Source organism: Cryptomeria japonica, chromosome 7 (assembly GCF_030272615.1).
Source record: "Cryptomeria japonica chromosome 7, Sugi_1.0, whole genome shotgun sequence".
Classification (NCBI taxonomy): Eukaryota; Viridiplantae; Streptophyta; class Pinopsida; order Cupressales; family Cupressaceae; genus Cryptomeria; species Cryptomeria japonica.
This window is the reverse complement of record NC_081411.1, coordinates 545,418,559-545,443,335: the sequence shown is the minus strand read 5'-3', so window position 1 is coordinate 545,443,335 and position 24,777 is coordinate 545,418,559. Positions and strand designations below refer to the sequence as shown.

Genomic DNA, 24,777 nt, shown 5'->3' with positions numbered 1-24,777 from the left:
TCAAGCACGCTACTATTAAAAATGGTGGTCATTTCATGGAAATGACACATAATGGATGATTAATGATTTGAACAACTAGAGTAAAGGAGGATATGAATAAATTAATTCCAATGGACCCCATGAAAAGCTAGTGTTTTTAATATGTAGAAAAGATGATATGAACATAGAATTAAAATGAATGAAACATGAAAATATAAGAAATACCCATTTCAAAAAATCACATTTCCAAGCTCTAGTAAAAATATTAGATCTGTAAAATGTGTTTTTGGCTGTAGACCATACAGAAGACCGTAAGAAGGCTGAAAAGTCTGTTATTTCAACCTGCATGAAAGAAGATGTCAACTTGGAATGAAAATGTATCCAAATATCAAATCTGATGAAGACCCATTTTATACGTGGATGTTTTCTACAACCACAAAAATTTTCAGATTCGTATCTGAAGTTTAAGGCTGCTGACCAAACAAAAACTTGAAAGATAGCTTAAAGAAAAGTTATTGACTAACTAGTTTGCATATTAATTTCAAAGGATTTTGTTAATTTTAATGTAAAATGGTGACTTTTCACCCCAAAAGGGATATGGTGCCCATTCAACCACATATATAAGTGGTTAAAAAATGTAGATATGAGGGGGAGAGTGAGAGAAAAATATAGGAGAGACTCTAGATAACATTGTACTATTTTGAACCTTTTAATACAATCAGTTGTTTTCTTTCACATATGTGTAGTGAGTTATTTCATTTTTTGTAGGTAGTTGTTTGTGATATTATCTAAAGGAGATAAGGTTATTTGTATTCTTATAGTGAATTTTATGTTTCTATGTTATAAACTTGGATTAATAGGATCTACTTGTGAATTGTAATTATTTCTTGTAGTTCTTCCTTGGATTGTCCTTTAAGGTTAAGGTTAAATTCATTCAAGCGGTTTATGATATAAACATTTAGCAAATCTCATAAGAAATAGTAACTAACAGATTTACCAAAGGGGGTAGGTTTAAAAACTGTCTCACAAATCATACATTAAGTCCTAAATAAATATAAGACTCTGTAGCTCAAATAATAGGAAAGACACTGGTCATTCACAAATCACAGCCTTTACCATATTAATTAGTTTTACATTAAAGCAATAGGACTAGTTGAGTAGGACACATAAAACCAGATAGTAATAGTATGCATACTTATAAATTTCAAGTACAAAGATCGAATAGCTTCCACAAAAACAATCTTGACTCATCTAAAGCCACCCATCCTAGGAACCTATGCCATTTTGAGATAGGAGGAAGTTAGATTAAGATAAACAATCTGCTATAAAAAAGCATTAGTCATCGAAAGCCACTAGTGAATAGGTATACCTGCCTAGGTCTTGCAGAGCCTGAAGTGAGGGAGTTAGTAACCATATAGGTTCACTCTATAAGTTGGCCAAGTCAATTGGAGGGTTTGATCATAGGAGTTGGCATTTCCTTGGAACCTATCCAATTTGTTGATTTGAGATCCAATAGCTTGTCCATCCTCATTCATTTTATTCTTATAAACCTACTTAGTTCCAATAACATTATTATTTGTAGGCCAGGGAACTAAATTCCATGTGTTGCTCTTTTCTATCTGATCTAATTCCTCTTCCATATCTTTCATCGAACATTCATCTTTACAAGCTTCAATAACTGATGTTGGTTCAACTTGAGAAATTAAACATACCTCATCAGCTGCCAACCTTCTTCTTATCATTACTCTTTTGTTCTTCTCTCTAATGATATGATCTTCTGAATGATTTAACCTTACATACCTAGGAGTCTTTTGACCTTTTGTTTCTCTGCTTTGATCTTTAGTTATTGTTGAATTTTCTGATACTATCGGGGTAAATGGTTCAACATTCTATTGCGGTATAGATGCTACCGGTTCAGTTATGATCATCTCCACTTTCGGTTCTCTCATTAATTCTAATTTGACCTTTGTACAACTCACCCACCTTGACATTAGCACTCTCCACAATTCTCTGCAATCTTTTGTTATAACATCTATATGTTTTGCTTTCATTAGAATAACAAAGATATATCCCTTCATCACATCTAGGATCAAGCTTTCCAATGGAATCATCTCTTTTGATATAAAATTTACTACAAAAGATTTTGAAATACTTAATTGTAGGTGTATGACCAAACCATAACTCATAAGGTGTCTTACCGGTGTCTCCTTTGATATGAACTCTGTTAAATGTGTATATTGTCGTGCAGTGATAACTTTAAGAAACCCCCCCTCAAATAAAGATATAAAATATTGGCAAATTTTTATTTATTTTGGATAAAAATAATAATTTTTTATTGGTGAATCTTTCATTTTTTAAAAGAAAAATATTGATTTTATTGGAAAAAAAATTTACATCAAAATTTTTGGGTAGAAAATCTTGACGAATCTTAGAAAATAATACAAGTATGCATTAATTACTATTGCAAATAATTTCAATTAAAAAAATAAATTCTTATAGAAAAGTAGAGGCCTAAGGTGGAAATCATTAATGAGTTTAAAGGGTAAACACTACTTTATTTAGTTACTGGCATTAATTTAAATTAATCTAATAGCCCTTTTTGTATTTTGTTAGATAAAATATACTTAAAATTTATAATTCTCATAGGGCCCAAAATTATTTTTATACCATTGATTTCCATGAGGCCAACAATTGAAAAGCAACTCAACCCCCATGAGCATTACAACTTATAGGTACAATTTACCTCATGGAATGCAATGATGGTCATTAAATTATATTTTGAATCAATGGTGGCAACCAAAGATTGTTGGTATAACCCTAAAGTAACTAATAATTATGATGTATTACTGGTGAATTAATTTAATTTTTTATGTAATAAATTATAAAATTTTGGCAAATCTGATCCAACCATGTATCAAACATTTTGGTGAATCTTTGAGTTAAAAAAAATAATAAAATAAATTCTCTGGTGATTTAAATAAGACTGAAATAAAATTTGGTAAAAGTGTGGCGATTTAGGTTACCTTAGAACTTGAACTATTAGCCAAATTTTGATTTCCAAATTTTAAAAAATAGCCAATTGGTGAATATTAGCCACTAAAAAAATCACTTCTGTCATGCTCACAACTTCTCTCCAATAGATATTAGGCAGATTAGCTTCCATCATCATAGTTCTAGCCACATCAAAGATAGTTTTGTTCTTTCTTTCCACAACACCATTCTATTGAGGTGTCCGGGGTATAGACAACTATCTCCTTATCCCGTGCTTCTCATATTAACTGTTCAATTCACTGGATATGAATTCACCACCCTGATCTGACCTTAAGCATTTAATCTTCAACCCTATCTCTGTCTCAACTTTAGCTTTAAATATCTTAAAATTTTCAAAAGCTTCATATTTCTCCCTTAGAAAAGTAACCCACATCATTCTAGTATTCATCAATGATTAGCATAAAATATCTATCACCCTAAAAACTGTTTACTCTAGTAGGACCACATAAATCAGTATCAATAAGATCAAGAATATCATTAGATTTGTCTTGTATACTCTTAAAATAAGTTCTGACCTGCTTTCCCATTTGACATTCCTTACATACAGGATTATAGGGCTTCACAATCTTAGGTATATCTCTAACAACCTTAGTTGAACTGATCTTTACAATGCAATCAAAATTCACATGACAGAACCTCTTATGCCATAGCCAACTCTCATCAATTTGTGCAAACAAACAAGTCTTCTCACTGGAGTTCAAATGAAAGATGTTACCTTTAGTCTGAGTACCGGTTGCAATCTCCAATCCAGATCTCTTGATGATTTTGCATTTTCCATCCTTGAACTGTAATTGAAATCCCTTATCCACCAACTGTCATACACTCACTAGATTATACCTTAAACCTTCAACATATTAAACATTATCAGTGTTATGCTTACCGTCCAATAATATAGTTCCTCTTCCTCTGATCATGCATGCTTTGTCATCTCCAAATCTAACCAGACCACCATCAAATTCTTGCAAAGATAGAAACTTCATTTTATCTCCAGTCATATGATGTGAACATCCATTTCCTACCGCCCATTCATCCTTGTCTTCAATTTTAGCAGCAAGGGCCTTTTCCTCATTTTGAATAACAGGTGTCAGATCAGCTTCCTTGATAGCCAAAAATACCCATTCCTTTCCACTATTGGATCCATTGGCTAAATCTTGTGTCGGTTCATCATCAGAGTCAGTCACACCTTCCTCATTTTCATAGTAACATGATTTTTTTTTCCCCTCATGTACTTGTTCTTGTTCTAATAATCATGGTTAGGCCTAAAATATCTTCTATCTTTCTCTTAAAATCTTGAATTCCTCTCAGGACATCTAGATGCAAAATGACCTATCTTATTACATGCAAAAAATTTAAAAGGTGATTTTCCTTCATACTTCTTGCAAATAGGGCTTTGCTCAAACTCATCATCTTCTTTCCTCATTTCCCTCCAGTTTCTTCGCATATAAAGCTTTCCAATCACTCTTGTTGGTTGATGATGCAGATGTGTGAAAAGAAGATTCAGTCTTTGCAGCTCCTTGAGGACCAAATTCTTCAATCTCAAAAGTAGACAATTTTCCAACCAATGTATCCCTATTAATAGAAGTGTTAGTCATTGTTCTCAGCTCATTAATTGCAGTAGCCTTCATCTTGTAAGTCGGTGGCAAAGCTCTCAATACTTTAGAAACAATCCCATCTCCATTCAGAGATTCACCAAAACACTGAATTCCCATAACAATTTCATCAACTCTTTCCATAAAAGCAGTAATCATTTCATCTTCTTCCATCTTCATATTCTCATACCTAGGTGAACTCACAATACTAGTTCCCACTTTTTGACCAGCTTTGACACTTAGATGAACATTTTGAAAAAAACCTTCACTTTCCGACACTCATAACTTTTAAACCGTTAAGAATTTGAAGATGATGTAAACTAGTGGTTTGTAACATCTTGTTTGCAGATTCTAAATATATTTTTTATGAATTTTAATTGATTTTTCCATCTCCCTGAAAAAGTAGATTTTTACAGCAAACAACATTTTTTAAGAGTGGTGTGCATCCCGAAATGCGTAACTTTTTTTCTATAAATGATAGAAACTTAATTCTTTTGAATTTTGGTTTGTAACAGCAATACTCAGGACATGCAGTTGGCTCGATAGTGATATGTTGAAATTTTTTTATTATATTAAGTTTTGAAGTTTGACTAATTATAATTTAGATATAGGTGTACGTTTGAACACATAACTTGTTCTATATATATCAAAATTCAATTTTATTTTTTTTGTTAGAAAGAAGACATCAATATGTAGTGCATAGATATTTTTCAATTTTTATTTTTCCCAATGCATTGAACAAAGAAGTTCATGTTCGGTGAAAAACCTACATTCATAAGAAATAAAATAAAAATATATTAATGAAATTAAATATATTAAAAATTATACTATTTGGAAAGCTTATAATAAGGACTAAATACTTAAAAAAATAAAACTTCTAAATAAATTCATTTTACCCCCCAAAAGCTAATGTAAAATTAGTTTTTTATCAGCATTTGATAGATGCAAAGGAGACTCCATTGCAACTATGATTTAGAAGTAGAGAGGTTATATCTAAGAAATTTTCATGTAAGAGCATTTGATATAACTCTCTTTAATTAATTACTTCAAATGGGACCTCTTAAAGCTTAAATTGTTATATTTTCTAAAAAATGTATGATTTTAGCAAAAATCAGGATGTACCAAAAAGTGGGAACCAATATTGTGAGTTTACCCACCTCACCCGGTAACCATCAAATTTATAAATTTTAACATTAGGGTCACCTTCATTCAGAGCATCCAACTTATCCCATGTAGCCTTTGCAGATGATCGATCAGTTAATCCCATAATTTGTTGATCAAAAAGTGCACTTAAGAGTGCTTCTCTAGCTCTACAATCATTTTCAATGTGCTTATCCAAGTTTGCTGGAGGAGGATTGTCAGATGTCAGATTATGAGGAGTATAACCTTTCTCTATGATCTCCCAAATATCTTTCCCAATACATCTCAAATGAGTCTCCATCTGAATCTTCCATACCCTATAATTTGTCAAATCAAGCTTAGGGGTTTCTCTCTAGAAAACAGATGCAATTGAACAATTAGTTGCCATAGGATCTTCTTCAAGTGGTTAAGCTTCTACAGAGAGGACCAAGCTCTGATACCAATTGTTAGGATAACTAATAGACAAATGAGAAGGGGGGATGATTCAGTTGTCAAAAGATTATAAAACTTTAAGCACAAAAACCTTTTACTGGAATGCATAAACCAAATACTAGAATAGCAGATATAACAATTAATCACAAACATAAATCATAGAAAAATTACCAACCATCCATAACACATAAAACCAGAATTTGTACGTGGAAAACATGGTAAAGGGAAAAACCACAGTGGGAAGCCTACCAATAGTTATATAATACTTCTGCAGCAAGTATGTGATTACAATAAGAGGGGACTGCATATGCAGGAAGGCCAACAACCTAGAGCGCACTGTTGATCACAAAAGGACCCTCACTGATTACAAAGAAATATAGACTACAATCTCGAAAGATGAATGAACTGCAAGAATAACATCTCCTATGCCTGAGTACAGTTCCGATTAAGCTCAATACCAGAGGTCTTAAACCTCTTTCACAAACCCAATTTGATCACCTATGATCAACCAAAACCTCTGCATATGATTACAACTTTATTCGCACACAAATAATCCCATTACCCATACCATGATCTACAAAGAGATTTACATCATATTTATACCAACCTGGGACCTAAACAATTAGGTCGGCCACCTAAAAGATAATAGAATAGATCTGTTACATAATCCCGCAAACCAATGATAAACCAAGTCAGCCTAAGACCAATACAACATAAACCAAACAATAAGTCAAACTGGTGACGCATTGGGAGCATCAACCAACATGTTACATAAACTGGTCCATAAACTAGCAGAATAACATCAAACCCAAAATAGGTCGCCATAAGCCAAATGAAACACCACGAACAACTGGAACACAAACATGATAACCATCAGCATCCTGATAACCTTCTAGAAGCCGCACCAACACCACTTATTAGATTCATCAAAGGATCTTCATCAAAGTGTTGCTGGTAAAACCCTTACTGGTAACGAAAAGGCTTACTAGAACAAATGATAGCATCTAAATCATCAAATCTTGAACCAACTAAATGTGATACGCATCAGGAACACATGAATAACCAATCCAAACTAATTCTAACAGTCGGACCAAAGCTGGAGACAAATCTCCAGATCAACTTCAAAGACCAACCACTCTACCGGAAGTCGGTAGAAAAAAAAACAACTAGTGTTGACATCAATGACAAACATCAATGCAACACATAATCAATTCCTCCTAATTGTCAACAACTTCTAATTTTAATTGGAACTAATAAGGGATCTATTTGGCACATCGGGGTATAAACTCAATTAAGAGATATCCTAGCCTTGAAAATCAAGGTTTGATATACCCAAAGGTATGGAGGAGAGCTATTCTCGAGCACTGTCATTGACTTGATTTTCATCAAATCACATTAATTTAATACTGGTTTGGAGTACTTGGCATTTAGCCATTCCCACTTGGGTTGTTCCCCTCTCACCGACCTTATGGGCTTATCGGGAGGGAAGGTCCGCTAAAGATATGCACTAAGTTTGGCTTTCTAGTCACCTACGAAAGGTGATAGAATACTCGCCTATCATCAAAAACACATAAGACATGTTTGTTCATTTCTAATGTAATTAGTCTATGTGCCTAATTTATCAAAAACAAGTGCAAAATCATGCAGTTGTAAACAAAGTTAGTAGTTTATATTGCATTCTTTGGCCGTGAAATGGTTTGTAACTCCAATCTTTTATAGCAAATAGGTACTTGCAAAATCAACAAACTGCAAATTAGGCTCGGGAAAATGACAGTCCAGATGCAAAAATGAGAAATGCAGAATATGAGATTGAAATTATCAATGAAAAACTGAGAATATTGTCAAATTAACTAAAAATGCCATCAAATTAACCAAAAATGTTGCTATGTTGACCAAGAACACTTCCAAAATGACTGAGAACGCTACAAAACTATTCTAAACATGCAAATATTGATCTAATTGTCAATTATGCTAGATGATTATGATATAAAATTCCTATAGTAAGTATGCAAAAACTATGAATGCAAGGGATCTTTATTGCTCCAAAATGAGGGATATTCATAGGAATTCCAAGGCCAAAGTTGAGGTGGAAGGAATCGACAGTCTGGATTCTATCTGAAGATATCAAGGGATATAATTGAGGAAGTTGTAGAAGAGGTTGGAGGGAGGGACACATGTCATCTCTATGGTGACAAGTATCAAGGAACCTTTCTCATAAGAGGACAAGTGTCCAAGGGAGAAGACATGTGGCCAAAGTGCCATGTCTCTCAAGGAGGAGACATCCAACCCATAGGAGGTTAGAATAAAAGAGGTTAGGATGTGCAAGATAGGATAGGGTTAGTAAAACCCAGAATCAAATAGAATGGGTTAGGTTAGGGGGTGGTTAGGCTAGGTGGTTAGAAGTTAGGAGCCATGTGCTCAATTTTAATTTTGAAATTCAAATAATTGAGAAAATAGATAATTAATCTCAACAAAATTGGATTTGTTAATTTTAATTATGGGATTAGAAGAATTGATTTAAATGGAGGGAATTAATTAATTTAGAATTAATTAATCAAAAGAGAGATGTAAAATGAACTATATAAATAAATCATTTAGATTTATTTACAAGTAGATGAATAAGGAAATTAATCAAATTACTTGTAAATTCAATTAATTGGGAAGGGGGATAAATTAAATAACTGTATTTAATCAATTATCTTCAGACCATTTTTAGGTGTATACAATATGCAAAAAGAGTTTGAGATGTTTATAATAGGTGAGATGAAATTCTTTCTGGGATTGCAAAGTACATAGACTGACAAAGGCATTTTCATATCTCGATCAAATTATATGAAGGAATTACTGAAGAAGTTTGGATTAGATTATTCCAAACCTCTTTGAACTCCTATGTTAACTGGATTCAAGATGACAAAATATGATGAATCTTCAAAGTCTAACCAGGCCCTATATAGATCTAGGATTGGTGGACTACTATATTTGACTCATACTAGACCTGCCATTATGAATGTTGTATATCTTGTTGCAAGATTCCAGGATGATCCTAAGGAAAGTCATGTTACTATTGTGAAGAGGATATTCAGATATTTGAAGGGAATGGTTGATTATGGTTTGTGGTATCCGAATAATGATGATTTCATTTTGAGTGCTTATACAAATGCTGATTGGGCAAGTGATGTTGATGACCAGAAGAGCACTACCGATGGAGCATTCTTTTTGGGAAAGATTGATTTCTTGGGCAAGTAAGAAGCAAGATGCTATTTCTTTATGTACTGCAAAAGTTGAATATATTGTTGTTGTTAGAAATTATACTCAGGTAATTTAGATGAAGCAGATGTTGAAGGTTATTAGAGTTGCTTATAATGAGACTATTGTTATATATTGTGACAATTCAAGTGCTATCAATATTTCTAAGATTCTGGTGTTGCATTCTAAGACAAAACATATATCAATCAAATTTCATTTCTTGAGAGAGAAGGTGAATGAGAAAGAAGTCACATTGGAGTATGTATCTACAAAGGAATAGATTGCAGATATCTTCACGAAGCCTTTGCCTATAGATACATTTGTATATCTGAGAGAGGAGTTAGGGGTGATTGCCCCTCTTGGTGTGAACTAGATGCATTGAGATACATCAATCTGGTGGACTTCATAGTCTTATCTTGATATTCGGATTGATGAGTGGGTGCTACTACTTAGGGGGAGTAGTCAGTGTGTGATTCAGTTGTTTATATTTGTAAGTTTGTTCTAAGAGGGAGAGAACAATCATTTGTATATTCATTTAGCATTGATGTCAAAGGAGAAGAGATGCATGTGAAAAACTGCCTTATCTATCTGAGGTAGAGAGCTATGTGTGCATGATCTCAGGGGGAGATTGCTAGAGTTGGTTTCTTTCTTTGAATTGATTGTTTTCCAAATTTATATGTTGCCATCAATGCCAAAGGGGGAGATTGTTGGATATTAGAGTTGTTAGAATGTGTTGTTGTCACTGATGTCAACACATTCTTGTGTTTCTTATACTTCGGTATTGCTGAGAGTTGGTTTGGTTGCAGATTTTCTAATGCCAATTAATGGGTTTTGAAATACATATCTCTAGGTAAGAGTTTAAGTGTTCCATGTTATCATTTTTTGGATGTTGGTGGAAGTTTTTCCTGATATCCTTAAATTTTCCAAATTTTGGATTGTTCCCTATCTGCAAGTCCATGGTTCCTAAGGTTTTAGGGTTTAATAACTTCAAATTCAAGTGGTAAAAAAAAAAGCCTTTGTGTCACATTGTTTTCAAATCACTTTTGTTTGCTCATTACCTTTTTCACTTCATTGGAAGGGTCATCGTGTCATCGAAAGGGGCTATTTTGAGTTTTAGGGATGGGTGGGTTCTAATTAAAATTGAAATGTTTATATTTTCCTAAAGTCCTAAGTATTTTCCTCTATGAATGCATCAGATTCTTAAAGGCCAGATAAGTTCCATTTGATCTAACAAATGTTGTGACACCACAATGGGAAGTCACGCGTTGAATATTCATCACGACTCAGTGACAAGCCACTAATGGTGGGGCCGGTTAGATAGTTAATGAAGACAGTTAGCGGTGACGGTTTAGTGGTGACGACTAAGTAATGAAGGACCTTAAGCATCAAATGATTACGTCATGATCTAACGGTTGTGGCTAGACCACTACAAAGAGATGCTCGTCCTTTACTCTTTGTGAAATAACGACTGAATGGTGGGCCCGACCAATGTGGGCAGCCCAGGTGTGTTAAAGGATTGAAAAGTCTAGGGGAAATCAACGGCTGTCGCTAAACCATGGAGGGAAGATGCTTGACCTTTATTCATCGTGGATCAGCCACAAAGAGAAGGTGAGTGATGAAATGATGGGCCCACTTTGAAGGTTTAAATGATTAAAAGGTGTGCTGATTTTGCGTGATCTAGTGGTTGTCGCTCGACCATGATGGAAATTTGCTCAAGTTTTATTCTTCGTGGATCAGCGACTGAAAGGAAATGCATGTGGAAAACATATGTTTGGTCCATTGGAGCGAAAAATTTGAAATTTAAATGGATTAATTGCAAAACATGTGGCTCCATTGATGGTGATTAATGCTCATTTACTGGCGCGGTGCCTTCATAAAACATTGTTCTGAGACTTTAATCGCAAAAGGAATTCAAGAAGATTAGCAGAGACAAGGTGTGCAATTTCTATGAATTCTCAGGCATCAAGTAAGTTTCTCTATGACTGTGCTTTGTAATTCTTGTTTGTGTGATATTGTTTGGTCCTAGAAATTTAGAAGGGGTTATTTGAATAACAATTGAAATAAGGGTAGCCTTAGATTGATAAGATGGCACCGCGAAGAGAATTTAAGGGAAAGATAGATTACCAAGAGAGGGATATTTGTGATGACTTTCTAGAACAACTGGTTCAATCCACGAATAGTGCAGCCAAGATAAAGGAGCTTGTGCCCAAGTCTCCCCACGTGCAGATTGGTGATGGTTTATATGACAAGGGATGTTGGCTGAGAGATTTCTAGATAGGCATGACAGGTTTAGGTTTGTTCAAGGTAGGGTTTGGCCAATGGAATGCACCTGCTCCTACAAGGAACATATGGGAATTAGATTTTGGGAAACTGTGGTCCTTGGGGTTTTCATGGACATTGAGTTGTTGACCCAGATTGCAAAAAGTTATGACCCTATCACTAGAACTGTGAGGAATGTAAGCGGGGGCCCCCTAATTGAAATTACTGGTGATGAACTCAGAAGGGTATTCCAGTTGAATGAAGCCTCAAATTATTTAGAACCCATTAATTTTGAAATGCTCAAAAAGGTTTATGATGCCCAGAAGGATCATCTTAGGAATGGGCCATTGAGGGAATTTCTTCAATTTAAGGGATAAGGGTATATATTGGTCTCTATATCAAATTTTTGGAGAAGATGTAGAGAACACCATGCCCACTCATTATATGCTTATGATGGCACAAATTTTGAACTCGTCTTTAGTAGTAGCATATAATTTTGCACCTTATCTTGCAGATGTCATTCATGAGGGCTTAATTGGGATAAATAATGCTAAGGTGGATAGTCCTTTTGGGTGGTATGCCATGTTAATGCATATCTTTTTGTTTAAAGATGTGAAATATTTTTCAAAAGACATGGACCTACTAATAGAAAAGGATGGTGAATACATGCTTGTTCAGTTATGGAGTGCAGATTTGTCTTGGGACAAAGAAGATGCTAGCTATCTGAAGTTTGATATATGCTTTTCATCTAAGCTTAGAATTCTTCTATGTCAAGAGAACCCTAGGATCCCAAAAGTTCTCCTTGAATTCATTAGACTTAAGGATTTTGCAGAGAGCATCAAGATTGTGCACAATTGGGGTGACATAATCTTATATCCTATTTCCACTATTTTTAGAGTATATGGTTTTAGGGGAACCTCGTATTTTCTCCCCTATCAGGTCCCCTTGAAGATTGGTATCACTGAGATTATGAAGTAGATTGGAGGTCTACAAGAAGCAGAGTTGATGAATAAAGGAAGAGGGACAATGTTTCCAATAGTCACCATGGCACATCAATTTGTAATCACCAAAGGTGGTTGGCTACATTTTGAGAAGTTGCTCCAGCCATATAGATTGTCAATGGCAGTTGCTAGGTTTGCGAATCCTAAAGACTTCTTTAATGGCATGTTTAGGAAGAAAGTCAGGTGTGGGGGAAAAGTTCATCAATTTCACTTCCCTGAAGATCTAATAAGAAATGAACTTAATTTGGCTGAGAAGGAAGTAAGAAAGGAAAAATGGTTGGTATACAAGAAGACCCTTGATTTTGTCCAATATTTTGACAAGAATTATGATCCATTAAAAAGATTTTACCCATTTGAGGAGAAGATTAAATTTTTGATAGATTACTTTGAAGATGTACTGCAAACTCTGAATGAGAAAAAGGATGTTGCAATAAAGGAAGATCCTAAGAAAGCCAAGCTTGTCTTGACTAAGCCCGTTTTTGCCAAGGTCATTCCCCTTGGAGAGTATGTAATGTATAAGAAATCGAGGTATAATATGGTGATGCCTAGGAGGGATGAACCTTCTACATCAAAGGGAAAGAGGCCAATGGAAGATGCTCCTGAGTCACAAGCTTCCCCAAAGAGGCTGAGGTTAGGGAAAGAGGCACAGTTAAGTGAATCCATGTATTTTCCTTCTCAATCCCCATTACATATAGATGATGAACAGGTGGTTGTTGAGAAATTAATGCAACTAGGTAGCCTAGGGGAGATTTCATTTACTTATGGAGAATTGCAAGAAGGGATGCCAGAAGAGCCAGCAGGTGCCAAAATGGACTTGATTGTTGAAGAATTTGTAGGTAGAGAACTGGATCCTCTCATTAAGCAGGCCAATGATGAATTTTTGGCTGATAACAGTTTTGTAAAGACAGGAGCCTTTCTGCAATTTGTTTGGAGAAAGCATATGGGGCAGTTTAAGGAAAGATGTGAAAAGAGGAAATTTGAACAACCCCATAAGGATACATCTGTTGTTGAAGTAGAAATAAAGTAGAAAATTCTAAGAGAGTTTGAAGCAATTACCCCTAAGGAAGGGAGAAAATTGATTGTAAATGTTGGAGTGTTAGTTCTCTCAGAATGGGACATAGCCGATGCATTAGTTTTTGATGCAGTAAGGAAGGAGACTAAACCTTTAGAAGGATAAACTTATAGTAATGACCATGCAACCCTTGTAATGTGGTCACTTAAAAGAGAAGAAAATAAAAGAAAGAGAGATTCCTCAGAATCTGATTACTCACGGGGCATGATTGTAAAGAGAGTCAGGGATACAGGGGTAGTTGAAGCTGCTAGCATGACCTTAGATTCTACTTAATTCGGCATGGCAGTGGTTGAAAAGGAGGCCAAGAAGAAAGTTGATCTCCATGTAAAATTAGAGGTAGTCCTAAAGGCTTATAATGAAGCAAAGCTTGAGATAGCTTCTAATGATAGCACCATTGCATTGCTGAAAAGTAAATTCGAAGGACAACATAAAAAAGGTGAGTCTTCCCAACTGATGATTGCTTCTTCTCCTACTAAGCCCCCTCCTTCTAGCCCAATTGTTGAATTCCCTCCTTCTCCCATGACTCTTGGTTTCCAATCAGCTGAGAAAATTCAAGATGAGATGGAGAAATTGAAGCAGGTTCAAGCATTTTTAGCAAGAAAATATGAGGAGAAGATCAGGGGTACCATTTTGAAGTTTGTTGATACTGTTGGAGCAACAATTGTTTATATTAATATGAAAATAATATTGATTCTTTTGGGTTCTTTGAAAGAAGATAAGGCTATTTTGGAGCCAATTTTGGATAAATGGACTACTAGAGAGGTGGATTTAGAGTCCATATATTCTTTATCCCAGTAAGAAGTAGGAGTTGATGTCATTATCAAACCTACTTATGAATTAGTAAAAGGTTTGTCCAGGTTTGCAGCAAAAAGAGTCAACATAGAAAGGGGGCAAACTTGTACCGAAAAGAGTATGCAAATCAAAAATTTGAATTATTTCCTAGAGGTTTTGTAAGTATCAGTAAATTGAAAGATAAAGAAGTATGTCTTGGCGAGTTAGGTCATAAGTTGTCTCAGAGAATAAATAACATTATAAGTATAGATGATAGTTCTTTATTTATTCAAACCATTGAAGAGATTGAAAAAATAAAATCACATTTTGGCTTTTTGGAGAAGGAAGTTAAATAGTTAAGGGAAATGTGGAAAAGTTTGAACAAGCTGAAGAAGAAAATTATTAGTTTCTCTTGGCCTGATGATGATACATTCAAGGTATAGGAAATAAAATATGTTGTGAAAGAGATAGAATCACAGGAAGATCCTACCGACGCTCGAGCATGTGGCAGTTCATAGGGGACCTGAAGTGGTTAGTTCTTATAACAGATATTTTTTGGATAACTGGAATTTTGAAGAATTAAAGACACTTGGCACCTGATCTACAAACATTGAGAAGTCAGTTGGGCATTTTCCAACTGGATAACTAATTAGTTATGCTCCTACTTCAATTGTAGTAAATGTAACTTTTCGGGGGATTTATGGTTAGGATAAGAATATTCTTCTAGGGAAATCTGAAGCTTGGTGCATCCAATTTATATAAATGGATATCAGGACTACCTAGAGAGGGATCGCAATAATTTTGTATCGAAGCTTTGGCAAAATATATACAGGCTTTTATTTTGGCATTTTGGAGGATCATTTTGTGTCTATGTAAAACTTTGATAAGAGAATATTAATATACAATCAAAATATTTTTGAGCCCAGATCTATGTTCTCTTTGTGTCTGTAGGCTGGTTATCATTTTGACTAAATGAACTAGGATTGTTTAGTAAAATGATTTGCTAGGCAAATTTATGAGAATGTCTTAGGTTTTTTCCTCAAGGAGGAAAATTAAATATACTCAATTTGTTTTCATTGATAATTAGTAAATTTACATGAATTTGATGATTGGGTCTAGCATAGGTTGAGAGTCTATATATGTTAGGCATATATAGATTCAGTAAATCAAAGTGATGATATGTGTGTGAATTTTTACTGTCAAAATTTTATTTGATTTTTAATGACTTTGAGGCCTGAATAAGTAACTGATATGACTTGCTAATGTTCTTGACATTCTTGATGATCCATTACAATTAAAATGCATCTTTCATTTATGTTCAGTTGCACTAAAGTAACAAGGTTTGCAAAAATTTGCATTGGTTTTCTATAAATCACCTATTAAAATTGTGAGAAAGTAATCACAAAAGGGTATACCTGCCTAAGCTTTGTTAAGCTTGAAATGTAGGAGGTTTCTTTGTAAACCTTGTTAATTGTTGTCTTGTGTTTCTATTCTCGTTGTTCTCTCATTGTATGAACAAAGGCTTGAGATATTAGAGAGAAAACAAAGAAATCAGAAATTGAGACCAATAGGAATTTTGCGACTATGTTGGGGAGAGTCATAATATAAGTCCGATAATGCAGATCAGTGCTCATATCACATAAATTTGTTCAAATATAATACCCCATTATCTTTGTGGAAGGTTACCAAATCCCCGTTTACCCATTTCCCTGCAATAATCTTTGTTCGTCACTGCATTTTTAAATCTCTCTCTGAGAGTAGCATTCTTTTTCCTCAGTCTCCTGTGAGAGAATTATTGTGCGTAAAATGTTTTAAATTCCAAGTAATTGGGTGGCGACTCTGAAATATAAAACAACCAGTGCTCTTGAATAAATCACAAGTCATTTCAAGTAAGTGTATACAATGCAAAGAGGAAGAAACACCAAGTCCTACATGAAGAAGAATCCTCAAGAGAAGTTGCAAGGAGGATTGCCCGAACCAGTCTAGAAAAGCCAAAAGGGAATAGCTATGCATGAATCAATTAATGTTGCATGGAGACAAAAAAGAAGCCATATAGGTAAGTCTTCTAGATGACCGGTGTATGCAAATTCTAATACATCATCTAGTGAATTTGAACAAAACATTATGGGTTTTCATACTGGTCTGTTTGGTAATAATGAGGATATTCAAACTTTTGATCAAAGATTGTCTCACACTGGCATTTCTCAGAGAGATAGGAATAGCTCCAATGTTAGGGTGGATTCTTTTCCTTAGACTATAGATGGGAATGTGATTTTGATTGATATTGACCATGTCAACATATTAGATTCAGAGGAAACCTTCCCAAACCCTGATGAGGTTTCCCAGGAAATTGAGGCTCTTAACAAAAGGGTCCATCAATTAATTTCCTTAAGAAAACAAAAGGAGATGGATAAGGAAAATGAAACTAAGGCAAGACTTATTAAGAGAGATAGGTTGTTGAGACAGATTGCAGATCTTGAGTTATTCACCCAAGAAGAGCCTAAAAGTAAAGAAGAGGGCCCTGTTATCAGAGAAAATTTGACTGCTAAAGTTAGTCTTGCACCCAAAATTCTTGTGCAAACTAGTAGGGAGGTTCAAACTGATCCACAACCTACCAAAATCATCACTGAAAAAGGAAAACAAAAGGTTATAGAGACTGGGTCTGGTTCCAAAACTGCAGACGTAGTATTAGGAAGTGAAACATTACATCATGGATTGTCTTTACATGAGGTAGAAATAGAGAGAATGAGAAAAGAGAAGGAGAATCTGGAAAGGGAGTTGGAGAAAGATAAATTAGAAGCAATTAATGCCGAAGTTAGAAGAAAAATTGACTACCTAAAAGCTCCTCCTATAACTTTCCCTTCAACATATCAGAGTAAACCTATACCTCAACATACTTCACACTCTGCAGTGAAAATTCAACCGACCATGCCCATGAATATTGTTCCACCTCTAAACCAATATACTCTCGTAAACCAACATAACCTTACCTTTTCTTTTAATACTACTCCAGTAAATCAAATACCCCTTGTACAACCTCTTAACCAAAATAACCAATCCCTTGAGCTAGTGGTCCTAGTTTGAGAATGAACATTGGTAATAATTCTACTGGTAACCAATTCTAGAGAAGACCCATCAATGTGGAATTGTATAGATAGCTTTTCTTTGATGGAATCCCAGGTTACCCAAACTATGTCCCTATTTAAATGAGGGATAAAATTCAAAAAAAAATTGGAAATAATGCCATAAGTGCAAAGGAACACCTGAAGTCTTTCAGTAACATGATTAATGACTATGAGATTGCAAATGAGGATGTGATTATAAAATTGTTTGTGCAATCTTTAGTGGAAGATGAAAGAGATTGGTACAGAGGGTTGCCAGTAAATAGCATTAGCTCTTGGGAAGAATTCAAAAATTGCTTTCAAGAGCAATATGGAGACAAGACAAATGTGAGCTTCATGCTTAATGAATTTAACAACATTAGGAAGTCTGATAATGAGGTTGTCACAGACTTTAATGCAAGGTTTCAAAAGCCAATGCATAGACTTTTTCAAGTAATGAGGTTAGATGAGAATGTATGTTTAACTACTTATTATAATGCCTTTGACTGAAAGATGGCCTATATCCTCAAAGATAAAAGCCCACATAGTTTAAGGGATGCTTTTAGAATTGCAATAAATATGGAAAGTAATAGGAAAGAATCGAGCAAAGTGGGAAGGAGAACTGATGGCAAATTATGGCAAGAGAAAAAGTCACAACTAAATAAAGTCTCAAAAGAAGAGGATAAGATGGAGAAATTGATGACTGTTGTGAAAGACCTTACCGCCAAGGTGAGTAAGAATGATAAACCTCATTATAATTGGCAAGATAGGCCTGCTAGATTGCATGACATGACATATAACACTACTTGGAAGGATGGCAAACCTTTGCAAGACAAGCCAAGAAGTACACAAAATCATGATACTCCTGATCCTTTAAAGGGTGGAAATGTGCATAATGTGGAGAACACTCCCTGGTGTACAAAATGTGATGGACCACATTCCCCTTACCAATGTGCTTTGGTGCAAGCTTTAAATGAATCTATGAGGAGTGAGGGTGAACTGAGGTATCAGAATGAGGATAAATCTGTAGTATTTGAAACCATTGTTGAAAGTGATTATGAGTCTTCACAAGATGAAGCAGGTGAGTATGATGCATTGAGCAATCGTGTAAATTGCCATAGGCAGTTGACAATTGATTGGCATCCTACCTTGAATAAGGTGACAATTGAGGATGAAGAATTTCATCTTAGAAGGCCTAGTGAGGAAGAAGTCAAGAACCTCACCAAAACTGCCATAGTAAAGGCCAAACATAATTATAATCTGAGAAGTAGAAAGAAGGATGAGAATCAGGGTGAGCCCGGTTCCATGTTCATGAAAGAAGTTTTTCATAAAAAGGTGGCTAATAGTAATACTTTTGCCCAAGACAACCATGCTAAAAAGGATCAATCCAATGCTTTGGGGAAATCTGAAGAAAATAGTGCGACTAGAAATTCATTTGAGACTGCTGCTGATAAGAAAATAAGTCAGCAAAAAGAAGAAAAGGTTAAAGCCCATACTAAGTCAAACAATAATTATGTATTTGATATGACTCGGGCTTTAACTCAGATGAAAGTTACAGTACCACTGATGGAATTGTTAAAAATAAAAGAGCATAGAGAAGTTGTGTTCTCTCTACTTTCTAGTATATCAGACACAAGTACATCTTTACCTAAAGGTACTAAAAAGGATAAAAGGGATCAAGAGAAAAAAATCCCAGAAATTTATGTGGAAACCACAATTACTCAAGAACCTTCCCAAGTTGATCCTTTTTATGTAACCTTATTGGTCAATAATAGACTAATAAAAAATTGTATGATAGATTATGGGGCTGCTGCAAATGTGATGCCATATGGGGTCATGAAGGAATTGGGACTGTCAATAAGTACTTTGTATGGGAAATGCTATGCCATGGATAACAGAGAAGTACCTATTGTGGGTACAATGAAAGATGTAGAAGTGAAAATAGTAGCATTCCCTGAGGCTACCTACAAGATGGATGTCATAGTAACTGACACCAAACCTCATAATAGAATGCTTTTGTCTAGACAATGGGCTGCAACAGTTGGAGGAAATGTCCAATTAGACCTTTCATATGCAACTATCCCAGTGAATGGAAATTAGGTTAAGATATATAGAGAACCATGTGCCCCAAGGGTCATTGAGAAAATAGATCCTAACATGCTTAATTGCATGATTGATGTGGACCTTGACAATTTTAGAGTAGAACCAGTTCAGCCTCAGTTAAATAATATAGACCCTATTGTTAATGAATTGGAATCTCAACAGGAGGGCTTGTGGCATGTGTACTTTGATGGAGCTTGTTCTAAAGAAGGATCTGGAGTAGGAGTACTTTTTGTTTCCCAATCAGGTACTACCTTCAAATACTCCTTTCTATTGGCCTTTTAGTGCATAAATAATACAGTTGAGTATGAGGCCTTATTATTGGGGCTAGAAATTGCTAAGAAACATGGAATTCGGCTATTGAGAGTTCTTGGAGATTCAAAACTAGTAGTATCTCAGATAAGATCAAGGTATGCATCTAAGAATGACCGGTTAAAAAGGTACAAACATGTTGTTTGGGATGTGATTGAATACTTTGATGCATTTTCAATTGATTAGATTGAAAGATCAAAAAACATTATGGAAGACTTCTTAGCTAATGTTGTACTAAAAAATGATGTTGTAACACTGACCGGAGTGTCAATAGCTGAGGTTAAAGCTAGACCTTCTATCCCAGATAATGTGTATAATTGGTAGGTGTTTGAAAATGATGATGACATACTTCAGTTTGTACAATACATTGATGAATATGAAGGTTAGAAAATTGATTATAATGCATTGGTAGAAGTAGTAGATGGCAAAGAAACATTTTTTGGAAATGACATGGTCCAGTTAGAAACTAATGAGATACCCAGAGGACTAGTGGAACTAGAGGGTATGTTCAGCTATAGTGACAATCATTTGCACCAGAAGTCATCCATTAAATTGGAAGAATTGGAAGAGGTAAACTTAGGGATAGAGTCATCCCCTAAGTTGGTGTATATCAGGAAAAACTTGTCTCCCCATATCAAGACTAACCTCATTAATTTGCTAAGAAAGTACAAACATGTTTTTGCTTGGTCCTATGAGGATTTGAAGGCATATAGACAAGATTTATTTCAGCTTGAAATACCTCTGCATCCTGATGCTAAGCCTTTTAGACAAAAGCAAAGACCCATTAACCCCCTCCTAGAACCCAAAATGCAGCAAGAATTGACTAAGCTGAGAGAAGGGGGGATTATAATGCCCATAAGGCATTCTTCATGGGTATCCAATTTAGTTCCTGTCAGAAAGAAGAATGGGGACATAAGGCTCTGTGTGGATTTTAGGAATTTGAATGTTGCTTCTCTTAAGGACAACTACTCATCTCCAAACATGGAAGCTATGTTGCAAAGGGTAACTGGTTGTGACTTATTATCAATGATGGATGGATTCTCTGGTTATAATCAGGTATTAGTAAAAGAGTCTGAGCAGTTCAAGACTGCTTTTACTACCCCTTGGGGAACTTGTGTTTATGTAAGGATGCCATTTGGTTTAAAAAATGATGGGGCAAATTTTCAAAGGGCTATGGATGTAGCCTTCAAAAAATTTATTAATATCATAATGGTTGTTTACCAAGATGATCTTACATGTTTCTCAAAGAAGGTAGATGATCACTGTGGTCATTTGGAAAAAATATTTTGCAAGGCCTTGGAATTTGGTGTATCTTTAAATCTAGAAAAATGCCACTTTGTTGTAACTGAAGGAAAACTGTTGGGGCATATTGTTTCCAAGGAAGGAGTTAGGATCGGCCCTGAAAGAATTGAGGCTATTAATAATGTGCCTCAACCAAAGAGTGTCAAAGGAATTCAGTCCTTTTTGGGTAAGGTGAATTTTGTTAGGAGGTTTATAGCTAACTTTGCTGAGATTGTTAAGCCTATTGTTAAGCTACTTAAAAGGGATGCTAAGTTTTCTTGGGATGAGGAAGCAACATAGGCCTTTGACAAGATAAAAAAGGCTATTCAGGAAGCCCCAATGTTGAAATCTCCTGATTACAGTAAGCCTTTTTCACTATTCTCTTTCGCTTCTTACCATACAATAGCATCAGTTTTTCTTTAGAAGGATGATGAAGGGTATGAACATCCAATTGCTTTCTATAGTAAATCCTTGCAGGCTGCTGAATTAAAGTATGAGATTATGGAAAAATGGGCATATGCTTTAGTCAAGGTTGTTAAAGCATTTAGGCCTTATCTTGTAAATGCAAGAATAATTGCTTATGTCCCACATGCAGCTGTCAAGGACATTCTATCCCAATCCGAGGTTACTAGTAAAAGGTGCAGGTGGATAAATAGGATACAAGAGTTTGATCTTGAGATCAAGATCACAAAATTGGTAATAGGACTAGGCCTTGCCAAAATAATGACTGAATCAAATCTTGTCACCATTGATATTAATAATGTTGAAACTGAAAAGGTTATGGTCACTAGTATCAAAATGCAGCAATGGTATTCAGAGATTGTGCATTTCTTAAAAAATGCAACTTGTTCAGAAGAAATGACCCACAATCAGAAAAGAACACTAAAGTTGAAGTCCCAGAAATATGTTCTTGTTTAGGGAGACTTATTTTGGTGAAACAAAAATGGTGCATTATTGATGTGTCTAGATGATTCCCAAGCTCAAAAAATGCTGACAAAGATGCATAATGGAGTATGTGGAGGTCACTATTCAGCAAAGACAACAACTGGTAAGATAATTAGGGCGAGATATTATTAGCCCACCTTGTTTAAGGATACCCATAAATATGTTCATAAATGTGATCATTGTCAGAAATTTTCTTCTAATTTGAAGTATGAAGGAGCTTTTCCACTTAAACCTATTACATTTGAAGCCCCTTTTGTTTAATGGGACATTGATTTTATTGGAGAGATAACAGAAAAGTCAGGCCGAGGTCACAAGTGGATCATGGAGGCCACAGATTATTTCACAAAATGGATTGAGGCCATACCTACTAAATGGGCAACTAGTAAAGTTGTCATTATATTTTTTATGGATAATGTATTAACATGGTTTGGTGTGCCTGTGAAATTGATAATGGATAATGTTATGTGCTTCAAGTCAGAGGAATTCACAGAATTTTGTGCTTGAGTTATGGAATTACTATGTCATATTCCTCGCCATATCCCCACAGGGCAATGGCCAAGAAGAATCAAGTAATAAAAGTCTCCTGAACATCATTAAGAAGATTCTTGAACAAAACAAGAGATCTTGGGATAAAAAGCTCAAGCTAGCTTTATGGGCAAATAGAATTACTGTGAAGAAGGCCATTGGTACATCTCCATTTGAACTGGTGTATGGAATACAGACCAGAGTACCTGTAAACAATCTTCTCCCTGTATACAAGTTCTTGCAAGATGAAGAGTTGGAATTGTCAGAACCCATGGAGGATAGAATGATCCAATTGGTAGAATTAGAAGAAATGAGAACTTTGGCTCATAAAAGAAATCTGAAAATCCAATTGCAGTCAAAATATCTCTTTGATAAAAGAGCTACAACCAAAAAGTTCCAAATTGGTGATATGGTTCTTTAGTGGAATGCTAGAGAACAGGACAAGGGAAAGCACAAGAAATTTGAATCACTATGGATAGGCCCTTTGATTGTCTTTGATGTCAATGGAAAAGATTCATATTTTCTACAAAGAATGAATGGTGAAGTACAAGAATTTCCAGTGCATGGACAATTCCTAAAGTATTACTTCTCATGACTCATTTTTTGTCCTTGCACAATAGCTATAAGAGTTGTATATATTAGGTTTGCTTTGATTAGGTTCTTATTTTGGTCTGTGTTCCAGAGTTTTCCTAGGTTCTTGCGTTGGTCTCACATCCAACCATCTCCAGTCAAAGCCATTGTTATCAGTGTTTTGGATGTTGTTGGAAGTTTTTCCTGATATCCTCAAATTTTCCAAATTTTGGATTGTTCAATGTCTGTGAGTCCATGGTTCCTAAGGTTTTAGGGTTTAATAACTTCAAAGTCATGTGGTAAAAAAAAATGCCTTTGTGTCACATTGTTTTCAAATCACTTATGTTTTCCCGTTATCTTTTTCACTTAATTGGAAGGGTCATCGTGTCGTCGAAAGGGACCATTTTGAGTTTTAGGCTTGGGCAGGTTCTAATTAAAATTGAAATGTTTTATATTTTCCTAAAGTCCTAAGTATTTTCCTCTATGAATGCATCGGGTTCTTAAAGGTCAAATAAGTTCCATTTGATCTAACGGTTCTCATGACACTGTAATGGGAGGTCATGCATTGAACATTCATTGCGACTCAGTGAGAAGCCACTAGTAGCGGGGCAGGTCAGATAGTTAATGGAGACAGTTAGCGGTGATGGTTTAGTGGTGACGGCTAAGTAATGAAGGACCTTAAGAATCAAATGGTTAGGTCATGATCTAACAGTTGTCGCTAGATCGCTACGAAGAGATTCTCATCCTTTACACTTCATGGACCAGCAACTGAATGGTGGGCCCGACCAATGTGGGTGACCCAGGTGTGTTAAAGGATTGACAAGTCCAAGGGAAATCAATGGTTGTCTCTAAACCATGGTGAGAAGATGCTCGACCTTTACTCATCATGGATCAGTGACAAAGAGTAGGTGAGTGATGAAATGATGGGCCCACTTTGAAGGTTTAAGTGATTAAAAGGTGTGCTGATTTTGCGTGGTCTAGTGCTTGTCGCTCGACCATGATGGAAAGTCGCTCAGGTTTTATTCTTCGCGGATCAGTGACTGAAAGGAAATGCATGTTGAAAACATCTGTTTGGTCCTTTGGAGTGGAAAATTTGACATTTAAATGGATTAATTGCAGAACTTGTGGCTCTATTGATGGTAATTAATGCTCATTTGTCGACGGGGTGCCTTAATAAAACATTGTTTTGAGACTTTAATCGCAAAAGGAATTCAAGAAGATTTGCAGAGACAAGGTGCACAGTTTCTATGAATTCTTAGGCATCAAGTAAGTTTCTCTATGACTGTGCTTTGCAATTCCTATTTGGGTGACATTGTTCAGTGCTAGAAATTTAGAAGGGGTTATTTGAATAACAATTGAAATAAGGGTAGCCTTAGATTGATATGATGGCACCGTGAAGAGAA

The 24,777-nt window shown here is 35.3% G+C and overlaps 1 protein-coding gene across 1 annotated transcript; it reads left to right on the top strand.

Annotated features, from left to right (window-relative positions):
* Positions 1–22,736: 22,736 nt before the first annotated feature.
* Positions 22,737–23,225, top strand: LOC131856838 (uncharacterized). Its single transcript, XM_059208776.1, has one exon. The coding sequence runs from the start codon at positions 22,737–22,739 to the stop codon at positions 23,223–23,225; it is 489 nt and encodes a 162-aa protein (XP_059064759.1).
* Positions 23,226–24,777: the final 1,552 nt, after the last annotated feature.